This window comes from Falco punctatus (genome assembly GCF_963210335.1).
Source record: "Falco punctatus genome assembly, chromosome: 10".
Taxonomy (NCBI): domain Eukaryota; kingdom Metazoa; phylum Chordata; class Aves; order Falconiformes; family Falconidae; genus Falco; species Falco punctatus.
This window is the reverse complement of record NC_137590.1, coordinates 14,338,612-14,359,661: the sequence shown is the minus strand read 5'-3', so window position 1 is coordinate 14,359,661 and position 21,050 is coordinate 14,338,612. Positions and strand designations below refer to the sequence as shown.

The following is a 21,050-nucleotide window of genomic DNA, read 5'->3' as shown; positions in this document are numbered from 1 at the left end:
ATTCCTACTTGCCCACCTGATGTTCCCTGGAGGGGCAGAAAAAGGAATGGAAAAATATCCTCTAGTCAATGAGATTATTCCATGAAAGATTTCATTTATTTGAGACTTTTGAAATTAATCTTCCCTTTCCTCATCAGTAACTACTGACTTTACACTTTAATACGATTACTTTTCCTCCAAGAGAAACATTGTCCATCAGATACCAGCACATTTTATTGGCCTCCTTTGAGAGCAGCCAACATTCAGCACAGATGGTGGAGAAAGCAGTTTCAGCTTTGAACAGCTGAAACATTTCACTACTAGTTTCAGGAAGGAATTCTTTTAGATAGTAATATGAAGTCATAAGGAGCAATTTGAATTATTTTGAGGTGTGTTTTTAAGACTATACCTTGCAAACTAACCAAGTCCCAGTGCCAATTTCCTAATAAAACTGATCAAAATCACTCACTAAGTACTCTAAAGAGGCTAAGCATCAAACTACGCGCTTAAAGCATGCTTCTTGACTTTAATGTATACTGGTAAACATCAGTTAAATGTGTGATGATCAAGTAGCTTCATAACTACCGCTCTATGTTATGATAAACACAGGTAACCAAGCATCTTTCAATAGAAGTAAAATAACTGTTCAAGTAAGCCTATAATATTTAGTATCAATGACTGCCATAACTGATAAAAAAAAAAATCAGTCTGAGAAAAAAATAAGACAAGCTACCAAAGATCATATTCCACACTTAATTACCTCCTCTAGTTTTCATTAGTGGCACCATTCATCCTTCGTACTTTTGACAACCCTTCCTCCCACTGTGTTTCTGCTAGACCTACTACCCTGTTCTGTGAGGGTAGGGACTCCCAGTTGTTACCATCACCACCATGCTGTTACGAGCACACGGAGCAGCTGAAGGTTTTGCTCCAGTGGGTCCCCTTATCTCCAGGTTCGGAGTGCCCTCTATTGGGGACAGGCATCACTGAGATAGTACTTGTCAAAAAACGTACCTGTTTCTGAAGGAACACCTTCCCATAGATAAAATAGCTCCACCCTTGCAGATGTGGAAAAGCCGCAATTTTCAAAGTGTTAAGTAAAATAAGCCCCAGAAATAGCTGGTATGTTTACAGCCTTTTACAGCCTTGTACTCCTGTTGATGCTGTTCTTGTTTAACCCCAGCCAACCACTAAGTACCACGCAGCTGCTCACTCACTTCCCCCCCCACCCCAGTGGGATGGGGAAGAGAACTGGGAAAAGTTAAAAATCATGGGTTGTGATAAGAATAATAATTGAAATAAAATATAATCATAACTGTAATGAAAATGAGAGAGAAAGAGGAATAAAACCCAAAGGGAAAAAAAAAAAAACAACAATCAAAAAACAAGTGATGTACAATATAATTGCTCACTAACCAATAGGCAGCCAGTCCCCAAGCAGCAGCTGGCAGACCCTGGCCAACTCTCCCTGGTCTATATACTCAGCATGACGTTCTAAGGTATGGAATACCCCTTTGGCTAGTTCAGGTCAGCTGTTCCGGCTCTGCTCCCTCCTGGCTTCTTGTGTGCTGTCAGGGCCTGAGAAACTGCAAAGTCCTTGACTTCATATAACACGAATTGCTAGGTAATGTTTATCAACTTTATTCTCATACTAAGTCCAACACACAGCATTGTACCAGGACAGATGCTCAGGCTAGGTTCCAGCTACACCCAGCTGAAGTTTAGGAGGAAATAACACTATTCCAATGAGCTGGTTTTGTTTTCCCTTCTCAGATTAGCACATCTACCTAAGCTGTAAGCGCTTGCTGTTATTTAGAAGCAAAATAAAGCCAACAATAGCTTGAACGCAGACACAACACCTAATTTGGCATGGTGGTGCAATTCTGTTCCCTATGAAAGCTCTTGTCTTGTCTAGCAAAGGCTCACCAATTCCTCCAAGTGTTGGAGAGTTTAAGCTGCTTAACCAGTTATTTCTCATTTTTGCCAAGAGCTGCAAGAATCTTACCTTCTTCTGAAGGCAAGGACGAAAAGATCTGCCCTCCCAGACAGCCCAGGGATATCTAACACCTTAAAGTTACTCAGAGACAAGCCTAGGCCTGGAACCAGATAGAAACAACTCCAGAGCCAGTGCTCCAGTCGCTGCAGATGTGTTTTTTGTGCTATGTACCAAAACTCTGCATGGAGTTCAGATGCAGAATTATTCCACACTTACACAGCTTCATGTGTCAGGTCCTTATCCTCCTACATCCTGACCCCTTCTTTTGCAGTTAAGAGAGTCTGGAGGACCCACATGCTGTCTTGTAAATACCAAAGGAAGCAAATGGATGGTAAGAACAGTTGCATCTCTCACTCATACCCGTGAAGGACAGAAGTTCAAGTGATCTACATCCTGATGCCACTCTAACAACTTAGGACACCACCACACATGCACATCCCCTCCCCGTGTACAGCATTATACTATAATCAGATACTCAGACCTCTAAGATAAACAAAAGAAATTTTATTCCATTAAAAAGTTAAATTTCAAAAACTTTTTTTTTCCCTGCAGTTAACAAGCTATAGTTATAGAAACTTTCCTCTTTTTGACTACATGACTGAATGTTCCATTTATAAATAAGAATCACCAGTTTAGCTAGCAAACAGATGTCCTAAAAAGGTAAGTTTCCATAGTTACCTTCTAGTAGGATAGTACCCAACAGGTAGGGAAGAGGGTCTATAAGAAGCTTCATGAGATCTTCTAGCAACCCTATCAAAGAGCCTTTCACCTTATGTCTAGGTAGGTCAACTGAGAGTAAAGAGGTTGGTTGGAGAGTCTACTACAGGCCAGGTTTTTCACTTAGTTATGCAGATTTAAGTACTACCAAAATGTTTCATCAATTATTGAAAATTCAACAAGGGGGGGAAAAAGACAGCAAAGAGCTCAGAATAAAAAGCTACATTCTCCCTTCCCCACAATACATCGCTGCTGAGTATTCTAGTCTCAACAGTATGCATTTTGTATAAAAACACTCCCATTTTAACTCAGACTTACTGAAGGAAGCCATCAACCCTAGCAGAATAATCTCTAAACAACTGCTAAATGAGTGAAAGAGAACCAGGGACAGTCTACTGAAAACAGCCTTTGATTTCAACACAGAGCAGGGGTTCATTTGAGAATGCAAGGACTTGGAGGAGAACCTCTGTCCTTTTTGGAGGACAAAAGAAACCAGCAGAGTTTTTCCTGGAGCAGTCCTACAGCAAGATCAGCAAGAGTACAGCAAACTAGCAACTCTTACTAGAGACACTGTGTATAGGAGGCACATTTAGTAAGTTTTTTTTTTTTACACTTACACCAAACTACCCTGCAAGTAAGATTGCTCCAACATCAATTGAACTATTTACTTATTTTCTTCTTCTGCTGTATTATGAACTAGTTGTATAGACTTATCCTTCCCCTTAGGTGCATCACCGTTCAGGACATGAAAGTCCTCACACTTCCTTGGATGACTGCTCTGCAGATCGGACACAATCTCAAATTGAGGGCACATTCTCCACAAGCTATCAGGTGGCCACAAGGAACAAACACAACAGACACATCTCTGTCCATGCACACTTTGCACATCCTTTCCTCTTGCAGGCGTCGGAGCTGTTCTTCCGTGCTCATCCGAGACTCATCTTTACCAAAAAAGAAAAAAGCCCAAACTGTTAGTATCGTAACAGCTCCAGCATGCTGGTCCTGTCATCTTGGGAAGTCACACTAACTTGCTCATCATTTTGTTCACAGACTGAGAAGATGGCAAAAGTACCTCTCAGGCAAATTTCATTTAAGCTGTAAGACTACAGCTATTATAGCCTCTGGCTTATCTACACAAGATTTGGCATATCTACACATGCTAGACTCAGCAGGGACAGAGATCAACATCTTTTTACTGTAATATGTAAATTGTCCCAATAAACTGAATTTTTGTATAACAGTCTGCTTTACAGTGGAACTCTAAATCCTGAATAAGGGTCTCTATTCAGTTACCATTCAAGCTAGCAAACATTCCCCTTCAGGATTAAAAATAAATATGAATGAATACAGTGACTACTGATACTATTACCACAAAAATTATCCCAGTTATGTCTAGGCTCAATTTCACCACCGTCAGCCCAGTGCACCTGATTCCTTTTGTTGCACAGATTGCATTTCTTCTCTTGAACTCGATGTTTCAGCCTCTCTCTGAACAGCATCTGTATAACCAGGAAAAAAGATGGCATTAAACACTACCCCTTTCACCCCTCTTCAGATAACGCTGTTTAAAAAGGATGAAGTATCCTGGATTTCAGTAGCCTTAGGTTAAACACCTCTTTACTCCACTGTTAGCTCCATACGCTCAACCTGACGAAGCTGATGTGCTGTGGTGCTTCTGTTCCTATATGTAAACCTCCCTACTAAGGCATACACATCACATTGTTCAAAGCTGGTTTATCTAACAGACAGCAGGAGCCATCAGCTGCTCATTCCTGCTCCTGTGCTACTGTTTATTCACGCTTTCAGTTTTGTGGAATTCTGTTTTGCCTTAAAGAAATGGCCTTAAAGCAATATGGAGACAGGAGCTTTGGAAAGCAGGCTTGCTACCAGAGGAAAGCCTGTGTGGAACTGCATCTTCAAATAAACTTCACTTGGTAAACTGACTCCACAAAACAGATAACAGAGGACAGACATAGATAAGTTAAGGAGAACATATATTATCCAAACAAACAAGTAGTATGGCTATTTCTGATCAAATTGTTGATTCAGTTTTAAATGGGCTTGAGTACTTATCCATCCCAGAAGCCTGCCTCTGGTCTGCATCAGATGTGAATTCATGCCCAAGCCTCCACATGTGCAGCTGTCTGCTACTGCAGGTCTAAGGGCAGCAGAAAACATTGAGATATCTACACCGTAGCCTACTGGAGGCAGATATAGTTAAGGATACCCTAATAATCACTGTTTCTTCAGATTTCTTTAAAGCAGAACCTTATTCTTCAGCCTTGAAGGCAGGCAGATTTCAGGACATTACTACTCTTAATTCCAGCCTAGGAAGAGAGAAGGCATACCCACAAGACACAACAGTGCTCAAGATGACATGAGTAAGAGGCTAAACACCCACCAAGAACGTGGCTGAGTGAGTCAGGCATACCTCTGCACTGTTGCTCTCTTGCCGGTCTGGCTGAAGCAGATCAGAAATCAATTCAGACTCAGAAAGGTAGAAAGTCCCAGTCATGATATATTTATTTTCTACCAGGTCAGCCACCAAGGCGGCATCAAAGCCCACCTACAGGACATCCTGCACTATGGTAAACTGATCCAGAGAAGGAAAAGCATACAACTTCCAGTTCCTCAGAGGATCTGTAAAGTAGCGAGCAGATACTTTACCAAAAAAGGCAGAAAACTGTGAAAAAAGTATGCCACTCCCTAAAGCTGTTATATATAAAATGGCATTAATATATTCTGGAACATTCCTCAAGCTATCTATAAAACTAGATCAACATCCAGATTTACAGTTTTACTTCCAATCATAATTCACAAGAAAGTCATCAAAGGCAGTTTCATAAGAGCCAAAAAACCCTAATTTTGGATGATTTATTCTACTGTATCAGTGAACAAAGTCTTCCATGTTTGGCCCCAGTCCAGAATCCCTATCTTCATTTTCACATCCCAGAACAGAAGTTTCAAAACTGCTTTCATGAAGATCAAGTGGAACATCCCAATTGAAGTCTCTCCTACCTCATAATCCAGCTCAACCATTCATCAGTAAAGACAGAAGTGGGAAATTTGTCTAGCAGTCCATTCAAAGGCTTAAGTCTTTAAGCTCATCCTATCAGACAGGCTTTTCAAAAAAAATCAGTTTTCCACAGTTATGGGAGCCAAATTTCAACTACTTAAACTTCCAGGAGCAACTGATGAATAGGAATAATCCCTAGGATCAGCCACTTTCATGAATGACTAGACCCTCTAGCTGTTCTTTGGTGTCCCATGTTTAAAATACTGTAGTGTGAATCACTCTGCAGACAGACAACATCAAAAGCATGAACAAGTCAAAGTTAGGCAAGCACCCAAAAGCCAAATGATTATTCAGACTAGCCAAATGTCTCTGTTCTTAGACTAAGAGATCTCACAAAAGCAAGCCATTTTGCTTCTTGTGCTAGAGACCAATTCCTGAAAGTAAAGTGAAACAGCTTCTAGAATATCAAAACAAATCACAAACACCATGTCTACAGAGTGCACAGTAGCTGGGGTGGGGATAGAAGTAGCAAGACCACACCACTTTCAGCAGAAGACAAAACACCATGTAATTATAGAACTGACCTTGGGAAGCAATGGAATCTTGTTCAGTCTCATCCCAGGAATCTCTCTGAAAACATCAGAAGATAATCACAAAAGAGAAGCATGTGTTCAAAACTTCTCCTATCTACCAAGCCTCCATCAACTATATACAAAATATTCATGACTCACTGGTGACAGGGTGCTAGAAGAGGACTCCTGAACACTGCTAACAAATTCTCTCCCCCTTGACCGCAGTAAAAATTCACACCTATAAGCAGAAAAGTTTAAATACATTAGTAAAGGATTACTCAAGTGAAAGTAGCAATAGTAGTTTGAATTTAGAAGCAAATGGTATTATTGGATTATGAGCAAACTGCTATACTCATTAAAGATGGAGTATCATGTTCTTCCCCCCGCCTTTCCGTGAGGGGCAACGGTAAGAGGCTCATGACCCACCCATGCATGCACCCCCCCGCCTTCATTCAGTCTTTGTGTTTGGCCCAAGGTGAGCTCAGTTGCAGCGTCCTTTGGAACAGACCACGGAAAAGGTGGTAATAGAACATTTCGCAGAAGACCAGAAGAACTGTTAAAGAAAAACAGCATTTACATCTTTTTGTACCTCAGAGTAGTAGAAACCAAAATTGTTCTTTGACATCAAAGAAAGCAAACTTAATTGAACTTTTAGATGCTGTCAAGGTCAAATTAGGAAATCTCAGGTCTGAAATGTGCCATTCTTCCTGATTGTGAACATTTGATTTTGCTTTTGAAGTGAGATGGTCTAAATATTTAGGCTTTGTCACTTCTATTCATACAGTTCTTTAAAAAAAAATAGTTACAGCTTAGACAACCATCATCCAGCAGGTTTAATCGTTAACACAGAACACTCCAGTGATAATCAGTCTTTGGAATAAAAGATGTGGCAGTGCCTGAGAAGATGCCTAAAGGAACTGAAGCCAACTGTCCTGGAGTCAGCAAACTGTTGTAAGGCATAACATATGCACAGAGACACTAGATAGACACCATTACTTTTTGGGGAGGGTGGAAAAGGACAAACAGGAGAGGAGATGCAAGGCAGCTGAAGCTATGATAATTAGGTTTTCAGGCCAATCTTCAGTTCTTCCACATGAGAGAAGAGAGTAGGAGGCATGCACTTTTGGAAGACAGTACAGATTAAGTGCCCAACCTAGAAACAAGTTTTCTATCTTGACCCTCTACTAGGACTTGAAGATGGTCCCTTGCTATGCAACTTTGACCTTGAGGATTCAGAACCCTTCCCTTGAAATTTCAGGGATTTCCAGAGGGTTACAGACTACTGCAACAGTTTAAAATGATTGAACATACTCAATTAGTTTTTCACCTGTTCTAGCTAGGTAGAAAAATCTAGAATTAAGCTAGTACACAGACTGGAAGCAGCACTTATTACCAGCGCACCTGTGATTCACTTGTCTCTCAGTCAGGAGTACTCCTATCTTACAAAAGAAGAAAGCAGTGTGGAATGCATAGCATATCTTTTGGTCGTGCTATGGGGGACATTTGTCCACCAAGACTGACTTACCCTGGATACCATTTGGCATGTTCCCTCCAAGGATCATCTCCAAATGACCAGTTCCTCACACTTCCATCACAGTAAAAACACCTCACCGTATCACCATGTCCTAAGAAAAGACATCAAGAGATTATTTGTCATGGGAGACACCACGTGCTATACTAGCCCCAGATGGGAATGTGGGGAAGAGATTCAGCACAAAACAGGCCACCAGACAGAACAGATGAGCACATGACAATTTACCAACACTGTGCAAGTTGTATAGGGGCAGGAAATCCAATGACAGTTTGCACTCCCAGAGCTGAAGCTGGTTGAGATGGTTCCAGAACGGGTCACAAGCTAACAGGCAGCATGCACGTGAGCACCACGACTCCCATGTATGCACATACCTATCCAATCCCCTCTTGCCCGCATTTAGAACACAGCTGTAATTATACCTGTAAACACACTTTGCTTCCTAACCACAGTCTGCCATAACCAGCAGCAGGCACAGTCAGACAATGTACACAGCTTCCATCTCATCGCTATAAGAATTTCCCACACCATGGTCCCAGGCTACCCATCCTACTGCTGTGCTCCTCTTCACAGAAATCACACAGGAAGAGAATTGAAAGCCAAGCACAGTTAAGAACTGCCTACAAATGCCCTGTCCTAAGGGCAATGAAACAACGTCAATAAAGTCTGCCAGTGAGTGTGGGTCACAGACATGATCTTCCAACCACTCATGTTCGAGCACTGTTTGGCTCAACTCAAGTGCTTGGTTCCAGAGTTCTCCTACTAAGTGACCGCAGGGGAGAGCCACATCAGACTGCTGCTGCCTAATGAGTCCCCAGAGTAGGTCTCTGTGCTGGGCTCTCAAACAGCAGCTCTGTGAGTGATAAATCAAGTCCAACATGAAGCACACAGGTTTTTAGCTGCAGACACTGCTTTATAGTTTATTTGGTGTTCCTGGCCATGCTGGTCTTTTATGTGCCTTAAAAATTAACACAAAAGCAGCAAATAAGCTAGTATGCCTGTAACACTGTTCCATTTAGGTACGCATGCTGTTTAGCCCCTGCTACTGTGCTCCAAATAGACAGGTACAGATTCTCAGTATTAACTGGGTTTATAGCAAGTATGAGGTTATGCAGTTTGCATGAAAGTCTTGCAGTATTGATACTAGGCATACTAACTAGTCACTTCCTCTAACTAAAGCTAAAAAGAACAGGTCAGTTATTTAGACAGACTTTCCCACATCCATGTCATTCACCATGATGCATTTCAGATTTTTCCAGCTATCACAACATTTAAGGCTGGTTTTTCCCCCCCATTCCCATCTTTACCAATAGATAGTACTTTAGTGGATAAAGTGGCAATTCAATTTTGCTTCAACAATGAGAGCGTGAAGCATTCAGGACGTGCAGGTTTGTTACTGCTGAGGGATCTTTAGTTTATGGACCCCACCTGCCACTTCCACGTCAGTTTATGTGCAATACAAAACAAATAGATTCCTTCACTTAGAAGTCACACATGTAACACAGAAATATCACTACATTAGCTTTCAAAAACAGAAGGATCCCCCCAATATTTAATTACAGTACAGTTAATGCTTGACTGTAAGTATTTCCTCTGACTGGACAATCCAGAGAGGAGAGGAGTACTTCTTCAAACCTGTAATCTAACCAGCAAAGCCTTATCAAGGGGAAACAATGATGTTATATTGCTTTTCACATGCGCACGATAACAAGAAATATTGCCTATTTTCCTCAAAAGAAAAAAAAGGAAGAAAAAAAGCAATCTTATTTCTGTATTACAAGTCCAAGGTTCTTACAGCAAGAGCCAAATGGACTGCCTATCTCCAGGTTTCACTCAGATTTGTTTTTTTGAGAAGAGAAGGCTTCAGTGCCAGACAGAGCTTATACAAAACGTGACAAGTAAGTGCCGTAAGTCCTTTTAGAACTGCAAGTAATAAATAGGCTCAATGGATCTTAAAGCACACACTTTTCTGCCAGTAAAACATCTGTTTAAAACATGTCACTTCTTCCACTCATGCTGGTAAGGGAATTGCTTTACTAGTAGACCCTGTGGTACCCAAACAGGAGTTAACACAGAAGTAAATTCTACACAAGTAGCAAGTGAAACAGCACAGGCTGAAGGAAGAACATGGTTTCTAACTACACTACAAATACTTGCAAGTATTTGTACAAGCAATAAAATATAGTGACACCTTCAAAAGTTAGTTTGAATAGGGGTTAAAAACATTTTCCCAGACTACCCACCTGTGTAAAAGAATCCTGCTCTAGCCAGTTGCTCTGGACGCATGTCAGTATATTGTGGCCAGTTCCGAAATGTAGATAGCCTCATCTCCTCTGTTACCATCTCTGGGTATTCTGGATCATCAGGCAGGGCTGTCTCCTCACTGTCTATCCCCTGCAAAAGACTGAGGAACTGCCCATCCACAGTGTCAAAGACTTCCTGAAGAGGAAGCATCTCTTGGTTCCCAACATCCTCACCACAAATGAATTTACAGGAAGGGAAGTACTTCAGGTGCTCTGTTACTGGGCAATCACCAGGTCTCCAGGCCCTCAGGACACCACCACAGCAGAAACACTGTACTTCATCTCTTGGACCCACAAAGAAAAAGCCAGCCTTGACCAAATCTCGGGCAGATACAGGTGAAGTGCCTGGCCACTGCCAAAAAGTCCTCAGTCTTCTTGCTTCACTCCTCATGTTGTATTCAAACAGCTGGTAGCAAGCAGCCCTGAGCTCAACCTCCTCTGCTGGTGTCATGTCCCCCATGTTCTTGTTCTGCAAGAGAGGATGAGACAACCCAGAGCAGTCAGCTGGATTCCTGGTGTCAGGCAGCACTCACCCTGTATTATTTGTTCTTCATCCCCACGCATATTCCAGAAAGCTCCTGGTCTTGACAAAGCTGAGCTTGTTTAGCAGCCCTAACAGAGATCTGGTGCTTCTGTACTTTGCTGTTGAACTTTTGCTGAGCCCTCACTCGTGTCTGAAGGGAAGAGACTAGCACTTTCCAAGCCCCTCTGCCAATTTACAGGAGAGATGCTTGCAGGAACAGATAGTGGAGGGGGAGGGCAAAACCTGTGCTGCCTCCCTAGCTGAACCAATCCAGCTTTTGGCATCTGATCTGTGACAAATCCCCAGCCATTTTGCTCAGCCTTTAAATTAGCATCAAAAAGACTCTGCTCTTTCTCTTCCTAAAAAGAGATTTAAGTAGGCATGCCATAACAAAGCAGAGAACAGCCACACCCGAAGTGTCTCAATGCTTAGTTTACAGCCAAACACTACACAGTATCAGTATTTTTTTTATAACCTTATTACGCTAATTAAACAGCAAATATATAGAAATCTCTCTATAAAAGAGAATTCCCCAGGACGCAGTCTGAAATAATTACCAGAAGTAAGTCTGGTTTCTAAAAGGAGGTGTTCTTAAAACAAAAGACATTTTCTGCCTATGCTAGTTCTGTGCAAGAGGACAACTGAAATTGAAGTACCACCTGATTACCCAAGCCCTCACCCTACTTACAGTAATAGCCCCTCCCTGCACAAGTAAACTGAACTGCAACTCAGCTCCTGCTTCTTGTACTTTCTACGTGGCTGGCAAATACACTTTCAAAAGGTCATACAATTACACAACTTAGAATCAGGATCAACTTAATTAATCAGTTAACTTTAGAGTGAAGTCACTACAAATGTGACTAAGTGGCAGGTGCAATCAAATCCATTTTTCTGATTAAGTGCCCTGAAAATCCCTTCACCACCTAACTCAATAGGTCAATTAATCCCAAAGAATTGCTATCTACTGGTGAACAGAGCTAAGCATTGTAAATACACATACCCAAAACATCACACAGACAATTACATTAGGAAAAAAATAAGTGTGTACACACACCTAAAAGATATGTACACACTACTAAGACAACTACTGCAGTGCACTCTTTTGAGCAGACACGCTGTAAAAAACAATCAGGCAGTGACCACCCATATAGCAGCTACTATGCAGTAAACACAGAGGCTGTTAAGAGGCACTTGGGCCAGTAGCATCTCTGAAGTAATGTTCCTCTTAGTTAAATGCTGCAGAACACTTGGGGGGAAAAACTTACAAGGCATTTTAGTTGTAAGGCCTGTAGCCAGAGTTAACAAATCCATCCTTCATGGGTGGTATACATTTAGTGAGTTTAAAAAGCAAACACAAGCTCGCTCAACCGCATGCCTCTCAGTAAAAGGTAGCAAGGAAGAGAAAGTACATTAGCAACTGGAATTTTCAATCACAGAAACAGAATTGTAAGAAAATACAGCTTTAAAAGTTTGTTTTAGAATCTGTGCTCTATTTAACACAATGAGGTAGTTACTCAAGAACTATGTCACTAGTATAAACAAAAAGCTATCCAGAAAGCAAAAATCCCGTTACTGATGCACAGCAGGATTCACAAGCTAAGCAAACTTATGAGCATGCAGTATTTTAGCCTGCACAGCAGATTTTACTATCAGTACACAGAGAAGCAACACAGACTTGTTCATCAGGCACAGCTTCACAATATCAGCATAGCTCTCACCCCAGCCCTACCAAAACAAAAGCTATTATTCGTAACACGGCTTTCTACCTAGAGGGTGAGTTATCTTAGCCTACTTCCACTTCAGAAGTGTGCACCAGAGCACGCTTCACAGCAAGACATAAAGAAAGAAAATTAGTTTTTCCACCCAGAAGTTCAACAGCTGGATTAAGCTTTTTTAAAATAAGAAATACAACATAGTAAACCTAATATATCTTTGGTTTATGAAGAAGCCCATTATGGTTTACCTACATTAGAGATATTTACGTGCTCTGTAGGAGACCTATTAGCTTGGCTAACAAGGTTCTCCAAACCAAGTTAATATTTTAAATAGTTACAACTCCACTAAAACCCAATATTCTTCCACAATCCACTACTTACACCTACAGGGTAACATGCTTCCAAAACATCATCACAGCTAATATCAACAACTCCCTATCATTAGCACAATAAAAACTAAAAGATAAAAATAATTACCTGTAGTATACTAAAAAAAAACCCAAAACACTTTTAAGAAATAAAACTCCCAACCCCAAAAGTTTCAAACTACCCTCTTCTCTTCTAAGCAATGCAGAAGTCTTTCTAAAAGAGGCAAAAACCCTTCCAAGGTGTAAGTGGTCCCACCTTACACAGGCCTTTTCTAATGCCTCATTTTCCCCACCTGGTTGGTTTACGTGCTGAAACTCTCTATTGGCTAATCAATCCAAATTTCACCTTTTCAAGGGGGAGTAACCAAGGAAAGATACAAGGTTAAGCTCAAACTTTTTCCAAAAAAAATGGGATAGCAGCTCTCTATGAAAAGTATGACAGCTGTCTTAGCCCTGGCAATCATGTGCAGCTCTGTGTCTTTTTCAGCTTGCTCTCATGCATGTGTTTTGCACATTACAATTTTTAAGAAAATGTACTTTAAAACGAACAGATAAAAGGCAACAAGAGTTTACCTACCCAAGACAGCTTGAATAGATTGCAATGCCTTTAGTTTCAGAATAAATGCTCTTTTGCTACCATTGCATCTTCACAACTTGAAATCTTTCTATTCTCTTGCCCTCCTGCGGTCATGATTCAGAAAGAAGGATTTTAAGGCTAGTTTTGAAAATCACTTGAAAATAATGTTTTCCTCTACCACTTCTCAGCCTGAGAAGATGCATGCAGTTTATTCTAAACTATGTGCTTGGCAAAACATAAACTCTCCATGTTAACATAAAGCCACAGTGGTTTATCTTCATAAAAAATGATAAATTAGGATTTTTCTTTGAAGTAAAAAGATCCCAAGTCCTTTTCTTCAAGGTCAGCCTACACAAACATTTTAATTAAAAAGAACACTGTTGAAACGTCTTTATTTTTAATTAAATGTGTTAATGAAAATTGCTGAGCAGTAGAGGGCAGTGCTTATATACAAAATTTAAGAATCTTCTAACAAGCAAATGTGGTTTTGGTCCCTGTCCCCCATGAACTTATATGTAATTGCACATTATTTTTTCCTCCACAGATCCTGTTCTTTATGAGTCCATACTGATTTTTGAAGAATGCATCCTAAAAATAAAAGATATAGAGTTAACAAAATCCCTCTTACAGAGACTGTTCGGGGACTCTGCTGATGGGTTGTAGCAAATCACCTGTTAATAAATCAGAATGATTGACAGTTCTGATCTTATGAAGCTCTTGACAGTCAATGACCTCATCTTGTACTGCTTATAACCACTTTGCTTCTCAAATCTGATCTCGGGAGGTGTCAGGCACATGGTAGGCTCCTTGATTTGCCACCCTCACAGCCATGCCTCGGCCTCCCCAGCAATCTGCAAGCAGCTCTCAAGGATGCTTTCATGCAATGCTTAAAAATCTGCTGATGGCACAGGGTAGCGCTAATGCACCGTAGTGCTGTGGTAAAGTTGTACCAAATTGCCAAGCCTGTACAATGCCACTTGTTCTAGGGGAGGCCCCAGGGTGATGGTGTAAGAGGGAAAAGCTTCTAAATTAATTAACAACATCTGGCTGATTCTAGCAGTGATTATTGGGAGATGGGGCTTGCTTACATAACATTCTTTCATCACACAAACTTCAAGACAGGTTTAAGGTTGGTTTTCTGTGGGGATATACTCATGATTTTGAGGTGAACATTTCACCAACAAAGGAAAGCTCAGAAGGACTAGTGAGATGACTGTAGCAGAAGAAGATAAAGTGACACCAAGTCTGGTGCTGAAAGCAAATAAAAATAAGTTACCATGAATAAATGGATGGGGTTTTGTTTCAGCACATCAAAATTTGGAAAGCAAATAACATATTCAATAATGTGTTCTATGCAACTAATACTGATTTTTTTAGCAATTCATATACATTCTTAGTTCCTTTTCAGAGTTAAGATTTTCTACTGAACTTTTGAGTGCTTCTTAAAACAGAGTGTAATAAGCTAATGACAAACAAATGTGGGAATTGGTAAGCATCAGCCAGGAGTCCAGGATAGATAAGTGATAGTGACCAACAGCACCATCACCGTACTCCTGTATGAGAAATATAGTAACTTCTATATTGCTGGGCTTATTCCAAGCATAGCTGGAAACCAATCCTAGACAGTGATTTGAAACACTAAGAAGAAAGGAAAGTAAGCATAATTAATCAAAAATATGTTTGCTAATATCAGCCTGATTTGAAAAGAAAGCAGCCAACAAATATAAGGGCCAAAGTACAGCTGGAAGCGTGATAAAGAGCTCGAAAGGGCTGAAGTGGCTGGAGCCCCTGGAAAAACCTCAGCATCTCTGACCTTGAGGTTCTACACAGCTATAAGGGGATGAAGCTGTTCTGTGTGCTTTAGCTCAAGGAAGACTGTTCTGCTTTCATCAATACATTAAGAGTTAATAACAAATTCCTGAGGAAGTAGGGTTTTGTAACGCTGGGTGGGGGGGGGGGGGAGTATCCGTTGGCATTATTGAAGAAGTAGAGGCTGGAACACCAACAGAGATGCCATAGCTTGCCACTGCAACTCATGGGTAACAGGCTGAGTATCAAGGAAAATTATGGCATAATTCTGATTCCCACTTGCTCAGAACCACCATTAACCATTATGAAGACAAGGATTCATTATGCAGAACAAAACATTCAGCCCTTGTGATATAACTGCTTTCCAGCCTGAAGCAGAGTAAATAAAAGCAATAAATTTGTAGCCATAGAAGTAGGTGACTGCTTCTGTTTCTTCATTTAGGGCCTTGACTTTCCTCTTCTGGCTGCCTCTTCCTTGCCTGTTGTCCTTCATCTTCCTTCACGCTGAATGGCCAGCTGGTCTCATCCTGCAGCAAAACACCTGCACTCTGCTGCTCTCCCAAGAGCTGCTGGCACCGTTTCCTGCAACAGTAAAACCTGTGAGGGCGCCTGTCTGTTCAGCTGCCTTCCAGCGCAGCACTGAGGGACCACAGCACATCACTTGCTGTCTGCTGACACAAAACTTCACAGCATCCATAAAACAAATCCATCGTGGACAGGCAGCGTGATCCAACCCAGTGAATAATGGCAGGGCACACTGAAAAGTGACCAGTCACACCAGAAACACAAAGTCATTCCCTTAGAGCAAGCTCAGAAGCCTCACTTTGCTTTTTCATCCAGATGAAGGTTCTTTCCTTTACTATAATGAGTACTGCTATTCATCTGAAGGGGTCTTCTCTCCTGATCAATGTTTTCATCACTGCACTTTCCTCAGTGGATTTTTCAATAATAACAAAGAAAAAATTTAACACATTAAGAATGATAAATGATTCATTGCTCCAAACAATCATTAATTCAGGAAGCCTGAAAAATGTTGCTCTCAAGTAAATATACGTACTATAAATATATACTGCCAAAATTAATGTGCAGGTGAGTAACAGATACATGTTTTGTCATTTCCTAAGCATTCAAACCTTTCAGTCTCCTCCCCTAATTTTTCTTCTGGCCTCCACTACCATAGCATTTGACTGTTTCAAAACTTTGTATATTGTAATAGGAATAGCTAAATGTAGCTTGCAACATGATTCATGGAAGTACTTAAAATCAAATACTATTAATATACCAGCCCACAGGAACAGAACACAGTACATATCAAAAGAAAAATCTGCAAAGGACAGCAGATACTCAAAAAATCACTAGAGGAACTGACCTCAAAATCCTACGGTAATTTGAAAGAAAAGCAAACTAACATGCTAGTTCCTTGGAACATAGAAAATTAGTTTTTCAGCCATGAGCCACTACTGTGTTTTATGTTGTTTCATAACTTCATGATTTCAGTGTTCAACCTATTATAAAAATATTCCTGCTACAGAAGATAGAATGAGTAGAAAACTGTTCAATGATTTTTCAAGAGGTAACTGTAGAAAACCATTTCGTTTTTAATTTTCAAAAAGGCTTTCGGAGCTGAAAAAATTGAATTTTCACTTTTTGTCACTTTTTGTTTGATTTTCTACCCCTTCTTGCCTTTGCCAGTGAACACAAAACATCATGGGGGAAAAAAGAACAACATCAAACCCCACCCATTATTTGGGGGTTTTTGTTTCCCACAATATTCTGAATACTTCAAAAAACTCTGTAAAAATTCAATGCTGCCCCAAGTTGAACGAACTATTTTCAGTTTTCAGCAGATCAATCTGATATGCAAAGAGCAAGCAGAGTGCTCAGAGGGCTGAGCAGCAGCACAGGGACAGAAGACAGGAATTACAGTTTCAGGAGAGAACTGTATGGCTAAGTACAATTCCAATAGTGAGCATGGAAAACACAAATGATAGTCCCTTTCTTCCTCCCTTTCTGAGTAGCACCTGGCTGGTTGCCCCAAAGATCAGTTGTGCTTTTCTTTCCTCTGCTCCTGCCTCTCCCTCCCACTGACTCCAGTCATTGCCCAACTCCTGATTGTGACATGAAGGAGCCTCGCTTGTGCTTATTCCCTCTACCTACTCAAAGCTCAGCAGGAGGTACAGGAACAGAAGACACGTAAACTGGGTGGCATTGCTACTCCAAATTGTTCACAAATAAAACTAACAACTCTTCAGAAGTGATTGCTATCAGTTTGTGACTAACGTATGTTCCACCATTCAGCTATTAATTACCTTTAAAGAAGGATTTGTCAGGCATTGTTATGATTCTAATGGAGTTCATCCTACTTTTTAATTGGTAGAAAATCAGCCATCAAGAAACATGGAACATCTGATTTTCCAATTAAATTCTGTTGTAGTTTGGAACATGTTTTTTATTGCAGAGGGATGTGCCTAGCTGCCTGAATACTGCTTGGATGACAGGCAGAAAGATCTGTTCTTGAGCTATTCACACTAGCAATCATCTGGTTTTCTCCATGCAAATTGACTTGGAATAGGTTTATTTTATCCCTGTATCAATAATCAATATCAAGACTGAAAGATGAGGAAGAAAGACAACAGACCAACCTGAAGGACACTGCAAAAAGCTGAAGTGAAAAACAGGTGTCTGTATTCTAAAAAGTTAGGAAAGGCAGACTGACTTTTACAATTTAATGGAACCGACGTGATAGCAGCAAGAAAAGTTGCCAATGATGAAGATCAAGAGGGAGACGTGGGAGAGTCCTTGTGATCAGTCATTGCTCAGTTGAGCTCCTTGCTAAAGCTTTTCAATGAAGTTATCTTGCAAAGAACAGCATGTGCAATGATGATGTCAGATGATACCCGTTCACAGGCCACATTCTTTGCATATGATTTCCCTTCTCATGTTTTCACAAACAATGTGTCAGTGATACGAAAAACAGGAGAGGAGAACAGATACTATTTCTCTGTGTCTGCTTTTCTTTTTCACCCTAAAATGATGGAAATTACTATTGGATCCTTGATGTGGTTACATTCCACAGGGGTGCAGGAGGGGGATGATTCCAGCACGGCAATGTCTGAGTTTACCCCCGTGCTCATAGAGAGGGCTGCATAAAATTCCTTTAAAATCTGAATTTAAAAAAGAAGAAAAAAAGTATTCTGTAATTTACACATGAACTCTTCTGAGATTTCAGAGAGCTAGCAAAGGAAGAAAAAGGTACTTGTAACTTTTTTTGTATACTAGAAGAACATACCACCATTTTGTTTTCAACAAAGTCAAAATAAAACAAAAACTTGTATTACCCTCAGTGTGACACTCCAAACTGAATACTGCCTCATCTATATGTTCCAATGGAGACTTCTCATATTACTAGTTTTGTTTCTAAAAGATTGTGTACTTTTCATTGGATAGAGAAGATCATTCTCTGAGTTACCAGGAAAAAGCAATAGATCACATTTTCCTAATGCAAAAGAAAAAAAATTAATTCCCACAAACATGGACTTATGCGTATACATGTATTTATGTCTGACATGCTCTTTTTATCTAAAATACCAAGTATAGCCTAATGGCTGTAGTCCCCTGTACCTTAGAATGCTGAAGCAAATACAGTTCTAACATTCTGCCCACATACACTCATGGCTAGGATGATTCATAGTCACATAGTTTCTATATCAAGACTAGTGAACGTACACAATCACATGGACTTCAGAGCAGTGCCCATCACCCAAGTATCCACCTTTCCCTTTTCCTTCCAGACAGATGTTCCACTCTCTAGCCATGCTGCTCACTTTTCTCTCACATTTTTTTTCGAAGCACTGCTCTTGAGATAGCCTTTCCAGCTCATTCAGTGACTCTCAAGAACACAGACTTACTAAGTTTGTCCATAGCTATATCATGTGGCAAACAGAATTAAGATAAAATCACCCAATCTGTACTTGCTACCTAAGCCAAACAAAGAACCCAAAGCATCTCCCGGTGCTGAAGATTAATGCACTACTCTTTCTTCCTTATCTGTGGGTGACCGATCAGAAAAAGGACAAAAGAAAGTGGATTATTCATTTCAGTTATGTTATTAGAACAGTAAATACAAACTCAAACTAACAATTTTCAAACATGTGAACAGAGAAGACTCTTGTTTCTAAAGGAAAGGACGATTGCATTATTTAGGTATCTTTCATGAGGACTAAAATTTGCCACTTTCACCCTCAAAATTAAGCATGGAGACATTACAAGTAACACTTTGCAACTTCTGGAACTATTGTCTCGTATGGCAGAGTCTTAACTACTTTGGTCAGAGCTCTACTTGTGAATGCAGTAATGAGACTGGATACAAGCACTACATAAATTGGTACTAGGCCCAGTTTGGGCCTCAAGTTATTACCTCAGACAATAACACAACATATTATATATGTTAAGAGCCTGACTTGGATTCATCTTTCTCTCAAATATGTTCTTATATTGCCCATACCTAGAAACTATAAATGGTGCATGCTTGTGTCAAGAAACCCACACAAGAGGTATGTTCCAAGTCAAAAGAGACTTATCAAACTCTATCTCTGGAGGTATTTTGATACCTTCAAGAAAAAAAAAAAAAAACAAACAGGTTTCTGGCCAATTTAAAGACAACTATTTCCATTCTCCAAACAGATTTCAGACACCTATGTAACATGTTAAAAGATAATCTCAGCAATATATTGTTATGAAAATTATTTGTTACAAACCCTTTTACTGTACCAGTTTCCAAAGAAGTCAAAAGATAGTATATTCTACAAATCTGTTTTAGTTGCTATCATCTGGTACTGGTGTTGTTTAGAAACACTACAATGACATTTTCTTTTGTTGTGGTCTAAGAGGCTCCCAGTCCATCACACTCTCCTTCAGCACTCGGTGAACAATCATTACTATTCTTGTAAGTCTGCAGGACAGTAAAGCCTCTGGCTGTTACCATAATACGAACATTAAGAAAGCAGAACAATGTTGATTTCTGATTCATCACAAAACATTTAAGATTTGGTCACCAGAACTCATATAGATTTGAGGTAGATTGCCACACAAGTTTCTGTATTAGAATCAGTATATATATTATAAATTGGAGGACCCCGGGAAGGGCAGGAACTGCCCTTTTGTTCTGTGCAGCACCTACAAGCTTACTCAAACAATCCTAAGTAGAACGTAAAACCTATGAAGAGGTAGCAACAGTTCTGGCCATTAGATATTCCACCCATTTAGAAAGCTAAAAACCCAAAACCAAACAACAAAAAAAGCCAACAACCCACTATGTACAAGAAGCATAAATACAGCCATTAACAAGGTAGAACTCAAATAAAAGGATATTGCCATCATTTAATTTGATTTCTCCTTATGCCATCCCTCCCTGAAAATTACAGGTGTAACTTTGGCACAAAGCAGCAACGAGCAGTTGTAACTCAGGTGGGTTATTCAACACTGCTTCATTTCCTCACGTCTCCTCAGAAGAGAGCACAGGTAAGTGACAAGTCTCCCTGAAAAACACTAGTTTACTTCTTGGCCCTGCTGAAACCAACCCAAGCTATGCTACAGAGGCCAAGATTTCACCCAGGTTCTGCAAAACAGCAGCTGGGGAAAAAAACCAAAGTGAATTAACCTGATAAAAACCCGAGATAACGCCGGGACCAGCAGCAGCCGTCTGTCAGGCTGGATACAACCCTGTCAGAGGGTCTCAGGCCGGCCCTGCGCGGCCTGCGGGCTGAAGCGAGGGGCGAGCGGGCTCCCCTCAGCGCCAGGGGCCACGAGTGAGCCCACCTGGCTAGTCTGGGGGCGAGCCGGCCAGCGGCGGGCCTCGCCACAGCCGGGCGCGGCCGGCAGAGGGGTCGGAGGCGGCGGGAAGGCGCCGCTCGCGCAGGCGCAGCAAGTGCCGCCGCGCTCCGCG

The 21,050-nt window shown here is 40.7% G+C and overlaps 1 protein-coding gene across 3 annotated transcripts; it reads right to left on the bottom strand.

Moving 5' to 3' along the window:
* Nucleotides 1-2,459: 2,459 nt before the first annotated feature.
* BIRC7 (baculoviral IAP repeat containing 7) lies at nucleotides 2,460-21,042 on the bottom strand. 3 transcript variants are annotated; one of them, XM_080403988.1, is made up of 8 exons: nucleotides 20,924-20,996; nucleotides 18,151-18,270; nucleotides 10,055-10,583; nucleotides 7,806-7,905; nucleotides 6,440-6,518; nucleotides 6,293-6,338; nucleotides 4,120-4,191; nucleotides 2,460-3,633 (listed from the first exon to the last, which is right to left on the bottom strand). In XM_080403988.1, the coding sequence occupies exons 2-8, from the start codon at nucleotides 18,238-18,240 to the stop codon at nucleotides 3,431-3,433; spliced, it is 1,119 nt and encodes a 372-aa protein (XP_080260114.1). In that variant the 5' UTR covers nucleotides 18,241-18,270; nucleotides 20,924-20,996; the 3' UTR covers nucleotides 2,460-3,430. The 3 variants fall into 3 exon arrangements, with proteins under 3 accessions (XP_080260114.1, XP_080260116.1, XP_080260115.1); XM_080403990.1 differs by lacking the exon at nucleotides 18,151-18,270 and having other exon boundaries at nucleotides 20,924-21,042; XM_080403989.1 differs by lacking the exon at nucleotides 18,151-18,270 and having other exon boundaries at nucleotides 20,766-20,996.
* Between the last annotated feature and the right edge of the window lie 8 nt (nucleotides 21,043-21,050).